At 39.8% G+C, this 27031-nt stretch overlaps 1 protein-coding gene across 2 annotated transcripts in view; it reads left to right on the top strand.

The window, feature by feature from the left end:
- The window catches only part of cntnap2 (contactin associated protein like 2), a 342845-nt gene that overhangs the window by 140922 nt on the left and 174892 nt on the right, over positions 1 to 27031 (top strand). For both annotated transcript variants that reach the window (XM_022766257.1, XM_022766258.1), the window contains exon 3: positions 18546 to 18739. In XM_022766257.1, the coding sequence (XP_022621978.1) occupies positions 18546 to 18739 (194 nt within the window). The remainder of the gene's footprint in view (positions 1 to 18545; positions 18740 to 27031) is intronic.

Genomic DNA, 27031 nt, shown 5'->3' with positions numbered 1-27031 from the left:
CACTTGTTCCCTTGTCTTTTTCTCTCCTTCTCCTTTTCTTTCTTTTCCTGTCTGATCATTTTTCTTACCTTTGAGACCTTTGCTCATCCTTTTCTCTCTCATGAGGTGGTTTTTATCCAAAAAAACAATGTTGAAATGCCAAATATTTGAGAAAACCAGTTTCCCCATATAAGGTTTGTAATTTTCTTGTAATTTCATAAACTTTGCGAAGCTTTTCACTAGCTGCAGAGGACATTATACAATTGTTGTAAACTCTATTATTATACTTGTATCAGGCTCAGAGCTGATGGCTCATTGCAGAGCGGGTAAGGACCTGTAGGGAGAGTGAATGAGTGACAGAGAGATTGACATTGGTGAAGTCGATGTCACATTTCCTCTCGATTTTAATCTTATTTCATAAATGCTCTGATCTAGTTTTTGTCTTTATACTTTTATTGGCACTAAAAAAAGAGAGGGAAACAGAAATGCAGCAGACAGGCTGACATGACACTGGCAACCAAATCGACTCAGAATGGCCAAGGCCCTGTTAAAGGGGTACTTGGGGGATGGAATCAGTGACAGTACAAACATTGCCCCCACTGGTGCTGTTTTCTGCATAAGACAAGAACCTCTTGGCAGTATATACAGTAGTAAATAGTACTGTATATGTAATAGAATCATAGAATAAAAGTCAGACAAAAGTCTGTTTAGCAGCTCTTCATCAATGTGCAGCATTAAAGAAACCATTAAAAAGACAGTAACAGCATAAAATAAAAACACAGATTTAAAGAAACATATAAACAGTAGAAAGTGACAAAGTGCTTGTGTGTGAGTGCGTCTGGGTTACTGCTTTCAGCAGTCAGTTCTTCAGTCATTCAGTGGAAGTGGGGAGGGTAGGGGGCACAGAGGTGACAACCTTTGGGAAGAAGCTGTTTTTTAGTCTGTTTGTTTTGCATTTGATTGTCTGGGGTCCTCTTTCAGAGGGTGGGGATGGCACAGGCGGCCAGTAGGGGTGTGCAAAAACATCAGTTCACATTAGAATCGTGATTCTGTCTCTACCAATTCAGAATCAATGAATCAATTCCAAAGAATTGATTTATTGCAATTCCAAAGAATTGATTCATTTTTTATTTTTGAATTTTACATTCTTTCCTGACATGAGTTTAGCATGCCAGTCCGAGAGATGGCACCATGTCAGTTTCTGCCCAGGTATTCCTCCGTGGCATGAACGAGAAGAAATTGCAGTGTGGGCAATGGAAAACATGAAGGAAAAAGTAATTCAACTGGCCCCATCTTCATTGAAGGAAAGCATTTGGACACATTTCAGATCTTATAACCCTGACACACTTATTGGTCTTAATAAGACCCATGTTATATGCAGGATTTATATACACTTTTAAGCACTTGAAGATCTCACATTTAAAGTGCAGACGGCAATCATGCATTGAGTAATACGCAAGAAAACATTCCACCTTAGAAGTTACCTGTAGCTGCCAGTAGTGTCTGAGCTGCTTGGTGAATTAAATAGTTAATTAGGAAAGATACATGAAAAAGTTGGCCTGTTATACCTGGACAGCTTGTGCTGCATCCACAGTGCTGCTGGAAGTGAAAACCTGCATAGCTACGTTTCCATAGCCTAGCCTATTAGCTTGACCTTTGTTTTGAAATCATTCCAAACAAGCTACTTGTGTTCATTCACCTACTGCTTCACGTTGATCACAACCTACTACATCCATAGGTGCGCGCCAGCACTTAAACAATTAGCACAACACCTCTGACCATCATATATATATATAATATTTACCGTCATATACTATATGACCAATTATTATAGTTTTTCAAATGATAATTGTTTTTGAATAGACACTTGATTTTGAATTGAATCGTGAACCCAAGAATAAAAATTGAATCATGAGATTTTCTGAATTGTGGACCCCTAACAGCCATTGTATATGTCACTGAGGGTTCGTAGAGTGGTCCTGATGACCTGCTCAGCTGCCTTCAACACCTACTGCAGGTTTTTCCGGTCCTCGGCTGTGCAGCTGCTGAACCACACAGTGCAGCAGTACATCAGAAGGCTCTCAATCGTGGCTCGGTGGTTAACCAGGAGTTGTTGTAGGAGGTGGGGCCGTTTTTTAACTTCCTAAGGAAGTAAAGTCTCTAATGAGGTTTTCCCACCTGGTAAGAGATGTTTCTAGACCAGGTGAGGTCAGCCAAGATGTAGACCCCCAGAAACTTGAAACACTCCATCCTCTCTACCTCCTCCCTTCATATACAGAGGGCAGAGTGCTCAATGTGCCTGGATTTCCTGAAGTCTATTACCATCTCCTTTGTTTTTGTGGTGTTGAGGTCCAGGTTATTGCGGGAGCACCACTCCACCAGTTGTTGTACCTCCTCCCTATAGGCTGTCACGATGTTTTCATAAGGTGCCTTGCTGCAAATATTTTAATTGTTTGGAACTGTACGGACATGTGATTCATGGATATATCTGTCACCTATACCATCTATCAGCATAACACTGTATGTTGGCATCTTTTCAGCCATCCTCCACGGACAAGCAATGGCATTAGCTGCTTCATGGCTAACTTATTTAGCTACAGATAAACTACGGTCAGGTGTTTTACATCAGTGGTGCTATACTGATGACAGAGGAAATGTTAAGGTCAGTTTTCATTTACCTAGAGAAATAGCTCAAGCACCTATCTTTGCCTTTCAGTTACTTTAATTTGTTACTTATTGGGGCCAGTATAAAGGCAAATACAATTTATGTGCAATTAGCTTAATTTAGCTGTTAAAATCGTCCTGCCAATTGTATTAATCAGGCACTAACTATCACAACTCTGTCTCTACTCAGGTCATGGAAATTTTGACACTTAAGCGCTGCTTCATGTGTGACAAAAACATTTGAGAAACTCTGCTTTAACCTTCAGCAATAGAGTGATGATCTCCAAATAAGTTTTCAATTGTCACATAGCAACCACATGAGTGAGCTGCACCTCATACAAGGCTATGTTCAGTGCTTTCATCCAAAGACAGAAGCCCTGTTGATACTGGTCAAAATGGAAGAGGCATAGAGAGTGTGAAGCCAAAAAAGAGAATAGGGGAAGGGCAGAAGTGGAGAGAGGAGGCGTGGGAGGAGAGGAAGACGTGGGGAGAGAGAAAGAAGGGGTCTCGGAGATGTGTAAACAGACTGAAATGGACAAAGGCAAAAGTTGAAGTACAGACAGCAGTGAAAATGATAAGTGATGAACAATATGGTTGACAATATAAGTGTGCCACAAGTGTATAACTAATGAAATTCAGCTTCAAGTTAAACAGAGGGATCTCAGATTTCAAGTCTTGTGTAATTGCAAAAAGGTATGTATAAAATTTCTGTGTGAATGCATCTTATTATCTCTGCTCTTGATAACAGCTTATTTTAACCTAGCCTTCGTTCAGTGAACAGGTCAAAAGGTGATTTGGGCTTTGGTCAGAGCCAATCACATAGGAGAGCGATGAATACAATTTGTGTGCGAAGAAAATTAAAGATTAATGGGTGAACTGATTCGTGTGTGTGAATGTCCCTATAGGAATGTGTGCATGTGAGCATGCATGTGCCCCCACATTGCTGCACGGTGTAGACGTGGCCAAGCATGAGATTGGGCCACTAATCACAAACACGTGGCCACTGATCCTTACATTCCATTTTCTTTTCTCCTTTCTCTCTCCTTATCCCTCTTCCTATGTGTTCCTCTCTCCTCCACTCTTCCTCGTCTCTGTCTGCCCTCCATCACATCGTTGTCTCCCTTTTTTCCCTCTCCATCTCATTTTCCCTCCATACACTTTCTATTTTCTACAGTAACATTCTCAATCCCACACTCCATTTTCTCAGCCTGTCCTCTTTCTTTCTTACCAGACCTCATTATCTATTTTTTCTTCTCTCACATTCCTCTCCTGATGCACAAGTTTTTCCTAAGTTTGAAAAAGTTACACGTATTCCTCTTCATTCAAATGAAGGACATCACAGTACTGCAATACAAATGTGCTCTGACTTGCTGGACAATTAAACAGAATCTCCCTCCCCTTTCATGCATTGCTTTTCACTCTCTGTCATCTTGCAAAATTGTTTGATGTCTCTAGCTGTTGCAGTCATCCATCGATAATGGCGGTCCGCTCCTAATTAAATTACTCCGTCTCCATCCGCTCCCTTTGCTCCATGACAGAAAGATGAAGTACTAGCAGAGGGTTAACCAGCTGTTTTCTTTCGGCTGCATTTTTCTCATGGCCTAGCATCTTATTTAATTAGTACTTTCTGTTAATGTGGTTTTGCTATGAGAAGGGGCAACTTTGATAATCACACGCTCACATGTTCTCACACACATGCAGTACATAAAAGCGAGTACAGAGGCATGAAAGCATTTTAACCCGCATGCGTAGAAACAAATTCTGCCCACTCACTCTCCCACGCTGACAGTAAGACAGAGGAAAGATGTTCTCTTTTGATGCTCTGATCTGCCACTGTCATTTTTGTTTGTGTCATGCCTGTCACCAGCTGCTCGACACCCGTCCAAAATCACACCATGTGAAGTCACTATCTGAACTCTGGTCTTTGACTTGAAAATCCCTCCCACCTTTGTGTTTAAGGAATCTTTTGTCTCTTTTTTGCACTCTCGCTCACAGATTTACTTGTTTGATCCTGCTTTTGTTCCTGTGTTGCCCTAGCTTGCGCACTTCTCCACTGTTCCTCTTTACCTCTTCTGACTCATTTTTTACCATCAGTACTGTAAAAGCTATTTACTTAGTCAGGCATTCGAATTAAACCACGTATTTTATGATGCCCCGCTTGGCTGGCAATTTCACATTTGTGTTGCCATTCTAACTTTCCATACAGTAGCCTACATATTGTAAGTTTATTTTCAAGGTATTTGTGTTATTTTCTCTTCATTAAGTTCCACTGCTTTTACTTGGTCAGAACCTTGCTGTTGGTGTACCCCACATTCCCAAGATGACTTTTTAGTGGCATTTACTGCATGTTCATTGTTATTGTTTTTTGTGAAAAATGGGCAATAACTAACTTTGTATGGTTGCTATGTTTATGGCCCACAGACACAGCTTTTGTGCCACTGAGAACCTGAACACTTGAAAAAAGCTGGAGTTCCACCTGTGTGTAAATGTATATACACAATGTGCTTGTACAGTTGTTTGTAAGAATGTTTGTGGTTCCAATCAGTACTGATATCAGTTTGATTCCACTATAACACACTCCAACTGTGCTACTACTGCTACAATGCTGGGTTATCTGTGTCATCACAGATAGCTCAAACCTTGTTTTGCAAGCTTGGAGAAACTCCAACCATGTTTTTGGCCTTGGCTGGCTCCTTTTATCTCACAAGGAGCTTCGCAGGACAGACATGTGAAGGGTGCCTCACAGGAACATTTTCACCGGGTAGCTTTCGGGTTGCAAAGTAATCTGATTTCTAACATGCTGTATAGTTAAAAATGCCAACATAATTGCCACAGGAACTGGTTCCAGTTCAAGAATTATAAAGATATATTGTAGAATAGTGGGAATAATATGGGAGCTTTGTCCCTTCAGACAGGTTTTAAGACATTGCTTGATGGGCTGATAAACTGCTAAAGTATATCATCAATACCAGAGTATTTCCCCGGTGAGAAAAAAGTTTGATTGGATTTTCCGCCATTTTTATATTCATTAGAGGACATTCAATCTCTCTGACTGGGTAGGGCTATTATTAATTAATCTGTCATTTTGCATTGATCCATAAACTGTTTAGTAAATAAAATGTCTGAAAAAACAGCCAAAATGCTCATAATAAGAAGCTGCGGTGCCTTTTAATGTTTTTTTTTTTTTTTTTTGATCAACAGTCCAAAATTTAAAGGTTTTCTATTTAAAGTCATATAAAAAATGCAACAGCAGTACATCCTGACATTTGGAAAGCTGAACTGCTCAATATGTTTGGTTGATTAAAGACATAGAATTGCTCAGTTATCCAAAATGTTGCCGACTACTCAATTAATTATTTGTTTGACTCGGACAAACAAATTACAGTGAATGGTGTTTTTTTATAATTTTTTTTTCATCACTTAATGCCTCGATGTAGACTTCAAATATCTTAAAACACACACACACACACAAACACACTGATGCTCTAAGTGTCTATTATCCAGTAAAAGTGATTTGGTATCAGCACTACTTTCAAGATTCTTATCAACTTCAGTAGAGAAAAATCTAGGTGGCAGTGCTCCTCTAGTTTCTGCCTCTTTTGCTTTCAAGGCTTTATTCTCTCTGCATTCCTCTTGGATTGTACTTATTGTCCATCCTTTATCATAGGCTCTATCTCATGATCTTTTTTCTCTTTGTTACTTGCCTTTCTCCTTCTCTTCGTATCTTCCTCAGAGGTGGTTTCTTTGACCTTCTGTGGTCCCCTGTTCTCTCGTCTATCCTCCTCCTGCTCCTCTTCTCCTCCCCGAACATCTGTGTGTGTGACAGGCGAGAGAACGGTGACAGTCCCCCGACGGTCCTCCCCTCCCCGTTCTCCTCCTTTTTTTTTTTCCTTTTTCCCTCTTTCGCTGATGCTCCTCTTCTCTCACTCTCTCACCCTCCATTCTTGCCAGCCCTCCTCCATCTCCACTTTATTCTGTCAACCTCTTCCCACTTCTCCCCTTTCTCCCTCCGGCTTTCACCTTTCACTGCACCTCTGTTCTTATATATATATATATATATATATATATATCACTCTCCAACCCCCCCACCCCCAACCTTTGTCAAGCCGCCCCTCTCCTCTTTCACCTCTCATCTGTTCTTCTTTTTCCAGGCCTCTCCTTTCCTCTCCAATCTATGACGGCATTTGCCCATCTCACTTCTATGGTCTTTTTTTTTTTTTTGCTCTTCCTCATCCTTGATTCGTGTCCCTTGTTCCTCCCCTGACCTCTAACATCAAGCTCTTTAGCCCAAAGCTCTCTTCTCTCATTGCTTTTTTTTTTAGTCTATCTTTCTCGAAAGCTTGCCATCACTTTCGCAATCTTTTGAACCTTTACATCTCTCAGGACTTTTCAATCTATCTGCCGCTCTCTCGTTCCCATCTGTTCCTTCTGGTAACCCCATAACCCTAACATGCCTTCTGCTCCATCCGTCCTCTTCATCCCCTTTTCCCTAACCATCACCCTGTCCTTTCATTCACCCTTAAAGCCATGTTCAGACTTACAGAAGCACTTCTTTAAAAATACAGTCATCTCATTCATTTCAGTGAGACTGTGGGGCAGGTGTCTGGCAAAGAAAGGTAGAGGTACCTGTTAAAAAAAGTTGGACATGGCGGAACTTCTGACACAACACAATGCACTCACTACTCGATACATTGCACGACAATCATCTTCGATACATCACGATATCTCTGCAAGTGAAGAAAGGAAAAAAGCCCTAAAAAGACAAGAAACAGGAATCATGTATTCACTGTATTGTGGTGGCAGTTTCACAGAATTTGACAACTTAGATGAAACAAAGTACAACAACGGGCATAGAGTCTAAGCTTAGTGCCTCTTTATCACACACACACACTGACAGCAACTAGTCCATGTACACGTGTCATCAACTGAAAAAAGGCGGAACTGCCAGAAAGCAGAACAGTTCTGGAATTAGTGTTTAAAGTGTTTAAAATAAATTAATGCAAAAATACACATTTCTCTCTGAAAAGTAATAAGCACATTTAGAAAAAATACACATTCAGTGTTTAACAAGCATAATCAACTTGTTTTATGTAAAATCAAGCAGTCTCTGTCTCAGTCACCTTCCAGCTACAATTTAGATGACACAAAAATGCCCAGTGTGTGGGTGTTTGTGTGTGTATCTGTGTGTATGTTCACAGGGGTTGTCCTGGCTCAAAATGAGGCGGATGTGGTACCGTCCTGATCATGTGCACACGTGTATGAGCACCATGCTTTCAGCTGGCTCACTTATTAACACTTATTACAAGCAACAATTTTAGGAGTTCTAGTGAATCCTGAGGAATTTTCCCAAAATAATTGCTTCAACAATTTAGGAGATATCACCTTGTGCATCTATTTCAATGACTAAATTAAATGATTAATTAAAAAACCTTTGCTGCCTTTGTGTCACATCTATAAATTCTGTTAGTGTTTTTAGAATTTTTTTATTATATATATTTATTAGCAGTTGAATATTTTTCTGGCTGATATTTGGCTTAATGAGAAAGTTTTCTATTGTTGTATTTTGTTTATGCCTTTGTCATTCTTCCAAAATTCAGATTATTTTACAGCGAGGAAAGACAAACAGTGCCCCAATGTCCACAACAAAGGACTATGTTTTTGAAAAACATTGTTGTCTTTATCTAATAATATCTGAAATACACAAACTGTAATTATTCCCGGTCTGAGGGGGAGCTTTAAAATCAAGTACAGGTGTTGCACTACTTTCAGACCTGACAAATTTACTGCAACTTTTCAGTAACATGAGTTATTATTTTTTAATTGCCTGTAATAATCACATTACGATACAGTACTGCCAAATTGGTGTAATGCTGCAGTTGCAGTTACAAATGACAGAAAACCACAGAGCGGAAGAGAAAATAGTGTTTTCCATGAAGACGCTTGTCAGAGTTTATCGAGAACTAGAGGCGGCACGAAATTTGACAGAGGCGGCCACCTAATAATTCTCTATGCAGGAAAAAGCCTGGTTCAGCAGACCGCTGACCAGTTCCCTCCTCGTCATGAAGCTTGCGTAAGTTTATGCCCAGCTGTGTGTCGGTGTGTGAGAGTGCGAGGCCTGCTCCCTCGATTGGAGACAATAGAGCCTGGCTGTTGACGCAGCAGTGAATAGGTGAAGTGTATGAGTGTGTGTTTTTGTGCAGGACAGCATATCTTGTCTGCCTTGTCTGGCAGTATCTGTGTGTGGAGTGTTAATGTCGCATGGTCTTTATGGTTTTTATTTGTGCCATGAGCATTGTAAAAGCAAAAGTTGGACCAGACTTTCAACTTGAAAGAATATAGTACCACAGTGATTTGTTTTCTCCCGTTGCCTACACTGTCTGCCATATTCCCCCTGTGAGTTTCTTCTTCACCACAAGTTTATCGTCATTCATTTGATAGGTGTCACCACGAGGAGTCATGAAGTAGCGACTTTGGTTGGTCAAATTATTATCACATTGTAACATAATTGCTGTAATTCTAATGTTTGGTTTGGGATTGTTGAGGAGGATCAAATGACTGCTTCAATGACAACTTTCAAGAGGTGTAAAATGTTCCCTCTTGCAGTATTATGAACTGTTGTGTGTCTTCAAACTCATGGATGCACTCAAATCTGACTCAACTTGGCTGGATCATATCATTTCCTCACCATCATCATTCTCACCATTTCTCACATCAGCAACACATGCACAACAGCATACAAGGCACAAGGGAAGAAGATCCAGATGCAGACTCGCTGCTAGAAAATGTTCAGTAAAAGTAATACTAGAAACTAGAGACTGACTGTGGTCAGTGAGGCATTAGCACTGCAGGGTAGATGATATTGGAGATTTACCATTTAAATGGCCTTGAACACTGCTTGCTTGGTGTTCCTAGAAAACTGCACATTAGCAGCTCCAAAAAAAACAGGATATGAATGAAGAGGGATATGGCATGCCAGGATTAATCCATTTCGAACACTAAAATGTCTCACGGTTCATTACTGTCATCAGACATGACCAATGAAAACCCTTTGAGACAAAAAAAGTTGTGTGGGTGTGTCTGTACTGTTTTTGAGGATACATGTAGAAAGGGATCCACACATCTTCAGTGTTTTCCACTAGTGCATATATTTATTTTACTTAATTTAAAGTAAAGATGCTAATCTTGGCCTATGTAGTATTAAAATAAAAATACAAAAATACAATAAAAAGGAAAATAAACATTTCTCTAAAAAGTATCTGCTAGCTTGCTTTGCTTGTGACTGTGGACAGACAGAGCAGATTAAATTATCGCGTTCTTACATGTTCACATGTATGCATGTTGAACAGGTGTATTGATAAAGTTTTGGCTTTTGGCAAGGTTTTATTGCACTTAGGGAAAACCCTGTCAACTCTTAGATGAGCTGACACTTCCTGTGCAGTTATGGCCACATTCCACATATCACATATGTTCTAACTGGTCCTTCCTCACCTCCTCTGTCTTTCCTGTTGTCCTGAACTCTACCCATATTTTCCAATCTTTGCTCCTATTCCATGTCATTTAAACCCACCTGCAGACTAACTCTCAGTTGATGGTGCCCCTTTTTCAGTGTTGAATGGCTACCATTTATCTCTCTTTCTCCCAAGTTTCTTATCCTCTTCCCTGTGCTCTGTTCTTCTTCCCCTCTTCACTTTTGTGCCCATCTATCACCTTCTTTACCACAACTATTGCTCCCTTCCTGTCCTTTTTTTCATCCCATCCGCATGTTATCTAATCTCTGCCCCCCACCCAATATGAGAGCCATAAAATGCTCTCTCATCACTCCCTCTTCTGTTAACCTCATCCATCTCTCTTACTCTCCTGCATTTCCATTTTTCTGCCTCCTCCCCTCTCTTGTCACCCCCTCACCACCAGCACACACACATTCTCGTCATTCTTTCCGACACCCATCTTCTGATCTTGTTCAAAGAGTCACACTGCCTCGGTCATTGTTCTGCTCAGCTCATCTTCTTAATCTTTATTTTCTGCTGTCTGTTTATTTATCACTATCACCCTGCACCTCCTGTACCTAATACCTCTCCACCCATCGCTTCCTCCCCCCTACTCTCCCCACTTTTGATACCCCCCCCCCGGGGGAAATGGCTTTGCTGCAACGGGTTTTTTTGAGGTATTGACATTTCCACTTATATGGGCCTGGTTATCTGTCAACGCTGGGGCTAGAGTGTAATGGCTCTGTAATTGGATAAGATATAGGATTTTTGTCAAGGGAAGGGGATACATCGCAAACCGCCTCGCCTCTATTTTATCATATGATATCATATAATCTCTCATGCCTCCTCCACTATGCTTGGTGTTCTTCTCCCTCTCTCTTGTACTTTCTTGGTCTTACTATCTCCCCTTCTCTCACTTTGTCCGCATGTTTCTGTTCTCTCTCTCTTTCCCTGTCATTTCTAAATCAGTCACTCTCCTTCACTTGTGCTTTCAGCCCGTCACTTTCTTATCTGTATTTACGTCCTTTAGAAAAAAAAAATCCATCACAGAGAATCAAGGAAGACGGCCATGACATGGCCAGTTCACAGTCCATCCACCACCCACTCTTCCTGATAATCATTTCACTGTCGCGTTCTGTCACAGGCTCAGCTGTTTGCTGCACCGATACATCTTCAGCGCTTGGTGTGTCCATGTGAAAGTGTACAAGAACACTGGCTACACTCCTCACAGTAGCCTACAGTTAGTACAGTCTGGCATTTTTTTTTTCTATCTCTCTCCCTCTTATTTTTCAGATGAAATCAGGTCAGTGGGATCCTGTCCAACATTTTTCTTTCCCTTCTGTCTAGCAGTTGCCTTGCTCTTTTGTTTCCACACCATTTAACCTGAGGCTCATTTAACCCGCAAGGTCCAGGGAAGTTTGGCCCTGCCTCAGGTAGACACCTGGAGGTGGAAAGGGGGGCAACTTTGGAGGGTACATGAGAATTTGGAATTGAAGGCAGAGCCATAAGGTTTAAGGCTAGGACAAGGATGCTGACTGCCATGGGAAAATGGGGAAATGGCGCTGAAACGCTGTCCTTTGATGCTTTCAGTGATAGTCATTTTATTCAAAGCAGTATTTCATCTTGGTAAAATGTTTTCCAACATTAGTGCACCTCCCCTGTATTGGAGATCATAAACCTTCATCTTTGGGGCTGTGTTTTTGAATATTTTTTACAAACTTCTAAGCTATATGCAAGAGGGTAAAGACAAGGAGGCCAAATAATATCACTCTTACCACTTAATGCAAGACTAAGATACCATTATCCCTTAAAATAACAGCTTCAATAATTTTGTTTTAATAGCGAGAAATGGAGAATGGTGCTCATTTCATTACCACGGTTCCCCTGGATCGCCTATTCTTTCACTATGTAACTTGCGATGAGTGAATGCGATCTCCATCAAGAAGCACGTAGCGCTTTATGGCACTACGACAAACCCCACTAACTTTGGGTCTTTAGCTAGTTATGAGAAGAAGCTGTAGTTCAGTATGGACATCATGGCAGAGGCAAAGAGAGCTCCTAGCATGTACATTTAACACACAACTGCTGTGGTTTCAGATGTTTTTTTTTTCGGTCAATGAGATTAGCTCAGTGGCATGGCATGAGTGGACAGCTTCTTCGCTGGTTTGTACTGAGATTTTGTATTTATTGCCTGAGCGATTGAAAGACTTAGTTTGCTTCACATGAATGGTTTGCTGCTAGGGGCAGGGACGCCGTTGGTGAAAGTTGAGGTTGCTGAGAGAAAGTCTGTCTATATAACGACTTCATACTAAATACTGCGTAACGTTCATTGTTTTTGCATTGATTTGAATGGTAGCTATTAATAGTCATTACTTTTATATATTATAGTTGTTAACATTTTGACATTTTACACATTTTACACTAACTACGCTAATTTTAGAACATTTTACAGTACAACAAACAGGAAACTTGGGCACCAAGATCCTTTATGGTGAGGCAGCCACAGCAACTACACAGTCAACATCACAGAATTAATGCATGAGAAGCAAGGACAGGAAGAGGGAGAGAGGCAATGTATGGATGCGAACGGGAAATTAGACCCATAACCAGGTTATTATAGTTTATGATAATGCAGGACAGTGGGGATACAGTCATTTCATACAGGAGACAGGCATATAGGCCCTACACGAAGATCTACCGATGCACATTCACCCCACAGATATTCATAGACAGCTGTCACTGTTTGTCACACTGTTAACAGAGACATTCTGAAGTGTAGCTGTTTTTCAAGATTCTGTCACAAGTCACAACCAGAGACAATAAATATTACCCAAACGGTGGCAGCAGTAAATAAGATTCAGTGTCATGGATGCGAAAAAACAGGATCTTACCTTATAAAGACGTTGATTCTCCAAACATAGACTTGTGCTCTACAGTGATGCTGAATATTAATATCATCCAAAATGTCTCTGTGGACATGTACTAAAGCCATATGTGTTAATCTGTTCGGAGTGACAGTATTACAGAGCCAAGCTCACTAGATAAAGTGCTTCATAATATTCACATCTCAAGATTGATTCACCTTCTCTCATCCACTGATGATGCCCTGCTAAAACAAGAAGGCATCCTGCTTTCCTGCTATAATCTAGTGGCAACTTCAGGTTGTTTGCTTATGCACATGCCTTTGTTTTTAGCCAAAATGTCCTCCACAGGTGTCTCCTTTCTGTGCGGATGTGTCTTCTTTGAGCCTGTGTATGCGTGTGAGCGCACCAGAAACCCTTGCTTGTGCACTCTGCAAACTTCCTGCAGAGTGCCTCACAACAGAGAATCCCAAAGACTGTTCTCCGTTTCATAGCTTATTTGTGAAGCTGTGCTACTTTTGCCTGTATCTCAACACAAACACCTGGATCCGTGTGGGCCACAGGCACAGGGTATCCTTGATATACTATATATATATTGCTTTTGTCCTCACACACCACCTTGTTGGACACAACGTAAAAATGTTGCACACGACATCTTCATCAACAGAAAAACTGGTACAAGTTTTTGCGCTTTGCTGACTCTAATGAGTGTGGTGATGCTTTTATGCTTGTATCCCAGAGAAGACACTGGACACCCTACTGGCACCATTGAAATAGTAACCTTGTAGTTCTTCCAAAGGAAGGTTCAGTCGCAAGAAGATGTTCTTGATGCAGTGAAAGAGGTATTGTTCTTGTCGGATGTTCTGTCATGTGCATTATAAAATCTCCAAAATACACTCTGCTGGTTAACTCCACATAGTACAGATGACAAAAGACATGCCTAGATGACCCAATGTCCGTTGTTCCTCTCTGGTCAACCCATAGCAATGAGTCAGATGCCCCATTCTGCACTGAGTCTGATATCCAATTGTCTCTCCTGAGCAGCCACTTGCGAGCTGCTCATGAGTTGCCATAATACTCTGTCACGATGACACTGGCCTCTCAGAGGTAGCCCTTCATGGGCTAAAAAATTGATTGCCCTGAAAGCCAGCTTAAGAACCATCCTGGCAGTGTTTTGTTCCTTTGCCACAATATCAGACAGCAGAGCATTGATTGGTGTGCTCGTTAACACAGCAATCTTGTTCAGAGCCTCAAGATGAAAACATGATTTTTCATGCTCTCTCCATTTTTTCCACAGCCTTTTGCCAATTTGAAAAGCCTCCTTTTCAGAAATGTGGTGGCAGCTCTTGTCCGGCCCTTATTAATTAGCTTCTTTGCTACAGCTTAGCAAGGCTTTATCCATCTCTTTCACATAACGAAGGTTTTTCCACCATAGAAAACATTTTGGAAAACATTAAAAAAACATAAGAATAAAATCTCCAGCCTATCTGCACATAGTTTTACAGTAAACCAAAACCCAAAATCTCCCAGTATAAAAACTAAGCAAGGGTTGCAGAAACCCTACTTCCTGCGTTGATGTCTAGTGGTTAAGTGATTAAGTACACTTAATCACATGTTATTACACAGAATGTAATGCACCAGCATCCTGTAATTCCCACTTGTGGCTGTAGAGGTCGCTGTTGCCACCGCGCAGTAAAAATTGCATGGTCGTGCTTTAAACAAGTAATTTCCCCTGTGTCCATTTCAAGAAAAAAACCCCAAAAACAGAGATACTCATAATAAAATTTCATGCTCCGCCTGAGTGAAATATTTTAATTTGCACACAAGGACATACACATTGAACCAGAGTTTAGCTGAAAATAAGTCGAGATAACCTCTATGTAAGTGTCAGTATGAAGTGGATTGCATTTGTGCTTGACAGCATTTCCATTTTTACTTACTTATACTGTGTATCTAGGTAAAGTATCATTCTATGTTCACCTGTGCACAGGCTGTTGTGGAGCTTTGTGATAATTCCCACAGATCAATAACAAAATTTTAATGTTGTGGTCACATGCTAATTGTAGTTTCATCCATGGCCTGTTGTTTATCTCTGAGCTGAAACTGAAAATATCAATGATTGCTAGTTACGTGGATGACAGCGGACTCCCCAGGATAATATTATGTCTTCCAGTGTTGTCTTTAGGATTTTAAGCTGAAGAATATAGGAGGGCATAAAGAACTTTAGGGGCAAATTTATCAGATAATGTGTCAGCACAATGATGATACTGAACAAATACTGAAGGTCATGGTTCAAAAATATTGTCTATAGTCTAAATTTAAATTACTTATCTGATATCATATCCCCCTGACAGTGATATGACAGGAAAGAAAATATCTCACTATTAGTATGAACCTAAGATACACACAGTTTATTTGTGGTTGTACAGAGGTGTTGCAGAGTGGAGCTTCTTCTCACAAACTATCTTTGACAAGTGCTAATGCCGCTGTTAGCATAGAGCACACAAACTGACAACAGCCAAGTTTAATTTCGGCCTGACATCAAGTTACTGGCAGAATTACCATTAATTAGTGACAGCTGATATGACGTACCACCGGCAGTCTGTGTCATTTTAAGCACCGAAAACGACGCTCAGCACCCGTTAAGATGAGATGTTGCAGCTGATGTTTTATACACTGCTTTGCTAATGATTATTAATGTTGGAGATTAGTGAACCTGTGTATCTTTGCAACATCAGTGTCTTAACTCAGTCAGTCACCGGAGCACCCAATGAATATTTCACTTGCCAGTTTTCATTGGCTTATGCAGCTGGATACTGCTTTTGTAGGCAGGTCGTCTGACCTGCTTTCAGTCCATCCAGCTGTCCACAGTGGGACTGTGCTGACAAGTGGATCACTTGATTTTTTTTTTTTCTTTTTCCAACAGACACATTGGTTCAGCGTAATGATCAAGCCATTGTAATTGTTGTCTTATCAACCTCAAGCCTACCATACACTAGAAGACTTTGCAAAGACAAAAGTCTGACACCCTCACATGTTTTTTGTCACACATTATAAGATTTTATAAAGACTGGGATCTTACAGGGTCACTATTTGATAACATTCCTTTGAGATTATTTTCCATAATGCTTCTGATGGAAATTTAGAGGATGAAATACGTTTTTTTCAGATTGTTTTTCTCTTTGAAATTCTACATAATTATGATTATGATTGTTATTATTAGTATAATATAAAGTTAGGAACTCACCACTATAATTGCAATGATCTGCCCCAAAAATGACAGTGTTTGTACTTTGTATTTATAATTTCCGTGCCACAACTCAAGCAAAACTCTCATAATTTTATGTCAACATTGGAAATTTGTCTGTGATAGTAAAATCCCTTGAAAAGTCGTTTGGGGCAAGGACGGCATAAAGGGCTGCTTGGGCTGAATTTTGTAAAACTTTTTATGTGCACAAGATGCTCCTCAATACATTTTACAGTTCGCACACATTATTTTTAGGCACAAATGTAAATAACATACTCTTACTGTAGGGCCTTGCTTTTCTCCTCTTTGACTTCTTCCCTCTCATCAGGCGCACAGACTATAGACATCCAACTAGATCAACTATCTGCATAGATGCATAGATGTGTCTCCGCTCCTTCTATCCTCTTCAAAGTCATATAATTGCGACTTCATGACATTTCATAAGATTCTGAAGCATGGCAGGCTGCTGCTCCAAAATGTAAATAGCAGAATCACTGCTTGTGTACCAGTAGTAAAAAGGAATCCATCCTGAAATGTCAAACATGCAAATTACATTTCTCTTGAAGTTGAAGTGTCTTCGTTGTTGGAGAGTGAATAATTATATGATACTTAAGAAGAGTGTATTTGCCATTCTTGTGAAACATCTTTATAGTCTGCAGGCTCCAACCCCGTATGCACAGCTTTTAATAAAACATTATTTCTCCCACACTATTCCTATGTCTGTCTCGGAGCAGATGTCTGCGCCGCTCTCTGCTGGACACTGACCATTAATAACACGACAGACTATAACCTTGTAACACATTCTTTTTAAAAAATGTCATTATGATGGTACCATGCTGCTTTTCTGCCTTTCTTGGACTCAAGAGCTGATCTGCCCTGAACATTGGCAACCCAATGTGTATGTACAACAGACAGCCCTTGCTAATAATACACGCTTTTTATTTATTTATCCCAGGGCCAAGCCATTTTCTTATAGAATTATTATACTGACGATACAACAGAGGTGGGAATCACAGAGTAACTCACGATACAATACTATGACGATACATTGCTGATGATAGCGATGATATTACGATATAGCGATTCCGCGATATATCACACTGTGTAAGTGAAGAAGAAAGTACCCCTAAAAAGGCAAGCAGCAGGAATCTATTTATTCATTGTATTGTGGTCTTGTAAGCATGTGAAATTGTCCGTCGTTATGCAGACATGGTTCTCTTCATGGAGGTCTCAGCTGGTCGAAGTCTTCATTAATCAAGTCAAATTGTTGCTCCCTCTTTTGGCGACTGCTCTACTCTCACTTGCATGTCAGGTAAACAGAGTGTAATCGCAGCCTTTACGATAAGAAAATTGCGTTTTATCATATCACGATATTATCACAATTAATTGTTCAGCCCATTTTCTTTCAGAGTTTTAGCTTAGTGCCCCTTGAACGCACACTCACACCATGAACTGACAAAAGGTTTAACTGCCAGAAAGCAGAACAGTTCAGGAGTTAAAGTGTTTAAAGTGTTTAATATAAATTAATGCCAAAATACAAATTTGTCTCTAAAAAATTTACATATAATGATGATAAACACATTAAAAATACACATTAATTGCTTAACAAGCATAATCAACTTGTTTTATATTAACTGGACACATTTCTATAAAAGTAATATTCAGACTTGCAGACTGCAGTCACCTTTGAGCTATGATTCAGGTGTGTGTCAGTGTGTGAGAGCAAAAGACCTGCTTTCTCCGTAGGCGGAAACAGTGCCTGGCTGTTGACACAGTGTTGAGTTAGTCAAAGTGTATGTGTGTTTGAGTGCTGGACAGCGTCTCTGGTCTGCCTGGTCTGGCAGTGTGTGTGTGGCATTAATGTTACATAGTCTTTGTCGATTTTATTTGTGCCATGAGCACATTGTAAAAGCTGAAGAGGACCCAGACTTCTGACTTGAAACATGATGGACCTCTTTGATTTATTTTCTCCTGCTGTCCTGCTGTGCTGTCTGTTATATTCCCCCTGTGAGTTTCTTTTTCTTCACTATAAAGTTTATTTATTTGATAGGGGCCACCGTGAGGAGTCATGAAGTAGTGACTCTGTTAGGTCAAATTAGCGGGGGAATTTAGAGCACCTTTATATAAAGAATATTGATATGTAGTGCCATTGTATCAATAACTTATTGCAAGAGGAAGTAATACAATATATTACTGTATTGATATTTTGTCACATCTCTACTGTACATTGTTAAAGCAATATAAGATATTTGAAGAATAGACAACCCTTGACTTGTCACTCATTATAAAATTTCACTGACTCTCCAGGTGCTGGTGGATGGTCACCTCTGGACAGTGACCATTACCAGTGGCTACAGGTGGACCTGGGTTCCAGGAAGCAGGTGAGCGCCATAGCAACACAGGGTCGCTACAGCAGCTCTGATTGGACGACACGGTACCGTCTTCTCTACAGTGACACAGGGCGGAACTGGAAACCGTATCACCAAGATGGCAACATTTGGGTGAGTGAACAAGAAGCATGTTTGTGTGCAGTTTGTGTGTTAATACAAGCAACGGCCACAGGATGTTAGAAAGGGAACAGACAGTAAGACCATCAATAACAGAGCTCTACAATCAGCCTGTTTTTAAATTCATGTTGGGTGATTATTGTAGCTAACAATATCCCGAACTATTTTCATACACTACTCTGGAAAATATCTGCTCCTATTACTATTTATTATTTACCAATGTTAATCATTTTTTGGTGTAAAAAATTAATATACGACTCAAGATGTAGGTGTTAAAAGGACTGGTCAGAAGGGAAATGCTTTCATGATGACAAAAGAGGAAATTAAATGACACTCTACTGTTAATACAAGATAAATTTTCTCGTCATTATTATGAAAATGTGAAGGCTTCCTTTCACCCTACCGTAACCCAGAGCATAAAACCTTGTGTGGGAGGAAAGCTCTCAGAGTGCCACAGTGGTGCACATAAATATTCATCAATTAATTAGCTCAGTTTTAACCAAATGTATCATCTCAGCCACAGACCTTATTCAAGCCCTGATGGGCTCTAGACGGAAAATACAGTGTAAGAACATTTGGGAATGAGCTACTAGCTCTTTATTCCTTGACATTGTGTGGATGTCAATTCTTTCTGGCTATATCATCTATGTCTTTTATTCCAAAAAAACATACCTCCATCAATGCACTGTTAGCAAGCACGGGAGTGGGACATCTGATGATCCACAATCATTAGCTAATGAGTTAATGGCCCAAACTATTCACTGTTTCTGGGCTACAGGTAATAACAGATGTGCTTTCAGCTAGAGGAGAGTGGGGGAGTAGAAGAATAGCCCTGTCATGAATAACACTGATACACAAAGTCAGTCAGCAGTCTAGGACCTGCAGTAAAGGGGATGGGGCTGTTTGCTTCTTTATCTCCACCAGTGGAGAAACATGTTTTTTTCACCAGTCCATCTGATTCACATCCCCTAGAAGGATCTGTGCAGAAAGAGCATCAAGATTGTTAACCCTAGCCCTGCTGGATTCTTAGGTTATTACCTCCCATAGAAGGCCATTAGGTCTATCTACTTTAGTTTACTTTACTGAACTAGTGGTCAGGGACAACACATGCTAATTAGCATCGATATGTTGCTAATGTATCAGATTTAGCAAAAAGTCTAAACAGAAGAGGAAAAACGAGCAAACCAGCATCAAGGACATAGAGCATGCAGCAAAAATGAGAAGGAAACCTGGTAATTCATTATAAACAATATTAGGCGTATACCTTTTTTAAAAGATCACTTACTAGATTAGTCAGAATGTTGTATTGTATAACAGTAATTGAATTAAAAATGAATCAAGAGATTTTTGTAGCAATAGCAGAGTAACTTTGAATGAAATATATTTCTTTATTTTTCTGTTGCCTTTCTATGAGTTAAATGTTAAGAACCTTGAAAACAGGTGGAATAAAAGACGATGACCCTGTTGAGCCCTTATGATCAGGGTGTGTCAGTAGTAAATCTAATAATAATAAGGAAACATTTTTCCTCCAGAATGGTTAACTATTTTTTATTTAGCTAAGGAAAAATGTTCTGCTTTTTAAGCTACAAACGAAACACTTTAAATGCTTACTTAGATGAAATTACACCACATTCAGACTGTTGGTTACCACACAAAAGCAATTTTCTCTGTTTTTATTTTTTGCTTTCCTACTTAACTACAGAGTTTCAGTGTACTTTAATTTAGAGTTGCTTTTCCCGTGAAAGGTAGTTATTTTTTACGCTGCAATGTTTATTTTACCAAATTAAATTCAGAATAACTCACATACACTGGCAGCCAATTTTCATCAGCTACTGTAACTGGTTCTTTTTCTTCCTTTTTGACCTCCTTTCTAAAGCTTGGAAAATAATCTGTCAATATTTCTAATTCACAGTCTGATCAAGCTACTTACAAAACTATGGGCATATTCATTTTCTTTAGCCTTTGACTTCACAAAGTGTTGTAAACAAAGATTGACAAAAAGAACAAACAAAACTCTCTTAAGTGGCATACATCGAGTAACTGTCTCTTGCTGACGTTAGTAAATGGAGGTGGACCCTGATGCTTTCTCTCCTGGTAGCTTGTCTCTTGGGCTTGATATATTTATCCTTTGCAGGCACCGAGACACCCTATTGTCTGATCCTTACATTAAAGATGGGGTAGGCATTAATCTAGAATAGTAAAAAAAAAAAAAAAAAAAAACAGCTGCCCTCCTGCAGCTCTTCCCTCACAGGGCTATTGCACAAGCTTCATACATGCATGCAAGTCAAGCAACAGCTGTGACCCTTTGGCTACAGTTAGCAAAAGGCTAAACCATTAGCAACATTCAACATAGCCAGTCATCACCTGCTTTCATGGTAAATTTACCCACACAACCAACCACTACAACACATTTAGATATGACAGGAAAATGAAGTCCGCAGGCTGTCAGGAGACGTACAGCAAGTTCTCTCCATCTCCATCTGAAACGCTCTACCGATAATGACACAGTCATCTGAAGGGACATGCACATCTATCTATGAGGGTTGCATATGTCTAATTACATTATGCTGAAAGGTGATTATGAAATTTGTTTCCCATTGATACCAAAAATGACTGCCCACCCCAGCTTTAACCTGTAACTAAATAATAACTACTGTATAGCCTCATATTTCAACATAAGCATTTCATTGGTGCAGCTTGTTGCAGTTGGCACCCAAGCTTAGAGAAGTGTTTCCTGATAGGTGTTGTTCAGGGGAGACTATCTGTACCTCAAATTTTATTCCTGAAATGTCGGTGCTACGCCACAGAATTATAAGTTCTAGTTAGAATGTGTTTTCATACTCACAAATGAGAACAGTGTTTGCTTTTGAATGTGTTCATTTTCATTTGTGGGTATTTAGCTCTGCGTTAAGCCCCAAATAGCTTCATCATTATTCTGTCTTTTAAGACTGTTAGGACTGGTTGTGGTGACAAATATGGATCTTTTACAGTTGAAAGTAAATTAAGCTGTAGTTTTTGTGTGCTGCACCATAATTGTTTGCCCATTATTATTTATTCAGAAGTGTTTTCCTTCTGCCATTAACCCTGATTCATTGCCTCTAATATTTCTGCAAATACTCCAAAACACATTAATCTCTCGGGTGTTTTTGTAACTCTAGCAGACTTTTTTTCAGTTTTGCCTAGATGTGTGACATATATATTGCTTTTTAATTTATCGCCAGTGTAATTCAAAATATTGCTTATGTAAACAAATACAGAGCCAATAATTTTAAGTTGGGCATATACCATCAATAACCCTTAGTGCAGTAACAAGCAAAACTGCGACCATTTGTTTTGTCTCTGTCTCTTATCTTATTTAGAGGAGGCTTTGGGATGCAAGCATGAGTGCACACACATGCATGCACACATACCTCTACTCCTACTAAAAGTTGCTGACAATTAAAATGTGCATCTGCACAAGTTTAGACCTTTGTTGTGAGTGTGTGCGTATGTCCATTTGTTTGGAAGTGGTGATAATATTGGAGCTATCAGTGCTATTGAGCAAAGAGATGAGTGGGGATGGGCGCTAAAGCCAACTTACTGTTTCTCTCTCTTCTTCTCATACTCACACTCTCTCACGCTCTCACACACACACACACACACGCACGCACGCACACATGCACGCACACACAAACACACACACACAATCACACACACACACACACACACACACACACACACACACACACTGCTTTCATCAGCCCCTGTTTCAGCCCATTCAATCACACTTGACTCAGTCCCATTCACCACTGGATGAGGTTCACACAGCGATCCCCAGAGAGGAAACCACCTGTCCTGCACTCTTATGCATGAAGCTTCTATTCAGGAACCTTTTGCCACCAATCACCACCTGCCGTTACTCCACACTGATGATTTAACTCTTTCACTGCCACACAGAGCAACAACTTTCAGTAGTTTGACTGTGATGCACAGTGATAATTAAAAAAACATCTACTATACCAGAGGGCAATAGAGGCTGTCACAGTAATCGTACTGTAAGGGGAGCACTCACTGACTGTAATGGAAAATTAAATGGATTTATGTAGGCCTATAAATAATTTCTTATTGAGTTTCCATTTAACTATTACAGTAAATGGAGGGTGGACTATCCCACACTGATGTGTTATAGAGCAATGTGTTGATTGGTCCGTATTATTTATATTTTGTTTTACTGGGATGCTCAGGGATGAGCATGCGCACACTCAGGCACAGGGGTGTTGTGATATGCAGTTCTACCTGCTGCAGAGGTTGGTAATTGTTGCGGGCGGTAATACACTCTAAAAAGTATGACTGTGCCAAAAGAGGAGAAGAGGACGACAAGTAAATTTATAGAATCAGGATTTGGTTTGCAGTGCTGAAGGCAAAACTGTGTTTAGAATGAGAACTCCTCAGGGTACTTTAACAATATTTATTTTTTTGTTTGCTAAATTGCACTCGGGTAATGATAGTGATCAATATAAAAAGATTCACTGATTTACTTATGCATCCTCAGAAAACCATCATTCCTAAAATGGTGACAGTTGCAAAAATTACAGTCATATGTTTTAGAAATTTGGAGTACTCAATGACAGGTAACAATTTGTCATCAAAATGTATGACTTGGAAACCTTTCTAGTGATCGTCTTAATGTCTTTTTTTCAGTTTAACTGTCAGAGTTTGATACCACAGTGCTTTCTGCACTTTAATGCATTTCTCAGAGGGAACATTAAAAGCTAAATGCTGTGTGTAGTGAATTCTGTAAAAGCACAGAAAAAGAAAACATTCTCTGTCTGATTGCACATTAAAACTCAATTAACCTAACAAACATTTTAAGTTACATTTTCCTTCCACAAACTTGTTTACCATAACTCATTCTGATGCCAGGAGGCCCACTCTCACATTGTCAGATGGTTTATTCATGTTCATGAGAAGCTTGAAGCTGCAAGTACACCAGGTCAGTTGACAGTAATGTATGTACCTAATAAACTAGCACAGCCACAGCTGCAAGTCTTAAGCTGATACCAGATCAAATGGGGACACTGGACCTGTAAAAACTAGACCTATACTCGATTTTTGGTCTATTCTTATTAACACAGGTTCCTTTTACCCAAAACTTCTCCATAAAAAGTTTCACGTTCCATTGGCGCGTGCCTCTACCTGGCGTAGGGTATGTAGACAGCACAGGGTTAGATTGCCCTCGTATCGCATGTGTGTCTTTGGTAGTGTCAGGGGATGGATACCTGCATAAATCATACAAGACACGAGAAATAGTGCATGGCTAAAAAGTGTTTTAAGATAGGAGGCTACATCTGTAACTACTCTATCTGATGATGTTCCATGGAGAAAAATTATTACATTAATTCACTAGTACATACTGCTAACGTTCACCAACATATCTTGGCATGACATATTTATTTTACTGTAAATAAATATCATAGAGTCAAAGGATCTTTGAGATTAATGGTGGCATAGCACCCAAATAATTTTTCAAGCGTCTGCGCGTGGAAACACATTTCTGACCTTGTTATCTTGTCAGCTGGCCTGTGAGCCATTTTGGCCCAGGCTTGGCAAGTGAATTATAGTTACCCATAACTCTGACAGGCCTGCTCATCACATATCATGCAGTGGTTGCTATTTTGGATCTTCACATGTTGTGAGATAAACACGTTGCAGCCTGGTGTCCTAGTAGCCTATGTGGGGTAGATACATGTCTTTTAAGGGTGGCTCCAGATTAACTAGTCAGTTACAAAGGGAAACTGTTCAGGTATTGTTCAGTAGTACAAAATAGATTTTCCAAAAAATCTCAGCCCCCAACTCTCCTACCATCTTTAAAAGACACTGCTCTTAATAGGATCCTCTGGTTGCTCTCACTCCTAACCTGTTTGGTGCAGTTCAAATGAGTTCTATTGCATTTTCCTGCTTAATTTAGCTAATTTAGGGTACTCGAGTGCTCTTATTCAAACTGATAAGGGGGCAATGTTTGAATTACGCTGTGGCTTTCAAAGGAAGACAGCTGCAAGAGGAGAAGCTCTGATGAGAATGTGTTTGCCAAAATGCAAAAGAAATAAAATGGAAATCCCAGATTTTTTTTTGCCGCTATTTTAGTTCATAAGAAAAAAAAAAACCTTTCTATTTCTGCTTCACTAATGTTAAAATGTTGTTCTCATTGCGGCTGATGCATCAGCAAAATTTTACACAGATACATGAAATCGGAAACAGCAGTAAGTTCTTCAGTGATGATAGGGTGCAGAATGACAGTTGCAGAAACTGTCTAATGAATGTGCCAGTCCATTTGACTTCATGTTCACACCTCTTGGTTCATTTATCGTAAGTCACTGGGAACAGGAAACAAATATAGGGCAAAAATTTAAAGATGTTTTCTTTGAACAGGACCAAAGAGGCCTAAAAGTGAATTCTGCTACCCTATGTTAATGGGCATAAATAAAAAAGATATTGACAAAGTGACAAAACTTCATTATGTTGTTCATTGACTGTTCGTGACTGTTGTGGTATTTTAGTTACAGTGCTCTGGCATTTACAGATAAAATGGTGATGGAGCTTTGCTAAAAAAGGGGACAGGAAGTGTGATGAGGTAACACAGTGGGGATGTAACGTTTCGCTCTCACCGAAAGCGCTCGATATGCCTCACTCCCTGCGCTACAGGCTGTATATATCAACATGATTGTGTTGATTTGCTGGCCTGCGCGTAAGTCTGAACAAAGGTCTATGATGGTGTGTGTCCTCTCGAGAGGGCAGGGCTGCTGTGATTCGTCAGGTAGATGAATGGTGAAGTCTCTGTGTCTCAGTGGTATGGACTAATTCAGTTTCAGAAGCTGCCAAGCATGCACTGATAAATCATGCACCTGGATTTATGCACCAGTGAACTGCATCTCTCTCTCTCTACTCAACTTTCTCGACACGTCAGTCTGATATTTATTTCACATTTCTTTGTCTGAGTGCCTTCCAAGTTGTCTCAATTGTCTTCAAGACCAATAGGTTAGTTAATGAGTTTGATTTACAGTAGAGCTGAGAAAACAATGAGCATTCCACACCAACACCAACAGTGATTCATTAAACTCATGGATGTATTGTATGTAAGTAAAAAGTAAGTGTGGAACAAGATTACATCTCACATTTACCCGCTGAATTAGAGTTGTACCTTCAGCACACCAGAACATATAAACTAACAAAAGTGTCAGTGTCTCTAGTGAGCCAGTGTCACTACAAATTCACAGTAAACAATATGGTTTAATGACAAAAAGACTTAGATAAATAAAACATTGAGACCCGACTTGGTTCCAGTAATTACTTGAGGTTCTGAAATGTAACAAAATAATCCCAAATTGAAAACAATCGAGCAGAGTACACATTTCTAGAACTGTACTTGTGCTAGAGTAAATGTACTTCCCACCTCTGCTTTTCACTTTTTACAGAGTGCAGCTTTGCATAACTTTGTATAATATTTCACACTGATTTTAGACACAATTTCTTCTAAAGAAGAACACCAAACTCAAAAAGAAATGAAAATACAGTGCTGATGTTTTGAACATGAGTGAATCAAAGGAGCTATTTGTAAGTTTTGCTATTGCTACATAGTCAGCATTAGCTTTACAAGCTGTTTACTTACCAGTCTAGCAGAAACATTGCAAGTTCAGCATCAAACTTCATTCCTTTTCTTGCTTAGAACTGTCTCCAGAGGTGGAAAGCAACGCCAATGTCAACTCCTGTCTCTGTCACGTCTTTTCTTCTGCTGAAGTTAACCATTAACCAGATAGCCCCGGCTCGTCTCGTCACTTTCCGATAGCGTCTTACCGTAGCCTCCAATCTGCCCTGAAGACTTAGCGCTGCTCAGAGGGCGTATTATAACCTCTTGTCTTGTAAATGCAATGATGGCTGAAGCTCTTCAGCAAGAAACCACTTTTGGCGGCAGAGAAAACTTACAAATAGTCCCTTGAAAGTGGACCACTTATGCTATATAATGTTACAATGTTGGATCTCCATATTAAAAAGTTTCAAAAAATGAGGTAAATGTATATAAAAGTAATCCATGTGACACAAAAGATCAGGGAAACACAAGGTTTCCAGCCGTTCTTCTTACTTTCTTGACAAGCTGATGTCAGCTCGTCACAGACTGATTTATGTCGTCATCCACTCCAAGCTCAGCTCGTTCTCCCAAAACAGTCTGTTTTACTAGTATTATAGGCATGTAATGCACTCCAGCATACACAAAAACAATGGTGCAGGTTTACTACAGTCATTTGGCGATAG

The sequence above is a fragment of the Seriola dumerili genome, unplaced genomic scaffold (genome assembly GCF_002260705.1).
Source record: "Seriola dumerili isolate Sdu_G_001 unplaced genomic scaffold, Sdu_1.0 BDQW01000822.1, whole genome shotgun sequence".
NCBI lineage: Eukaryota > Metazoa > Chordata > Actinopteri > Carangiformes > Carangidae > Seriola > Seriola dumerili.
This window is presented reverse-complemented; position numbering and strand designations above follow the sequence as displayed.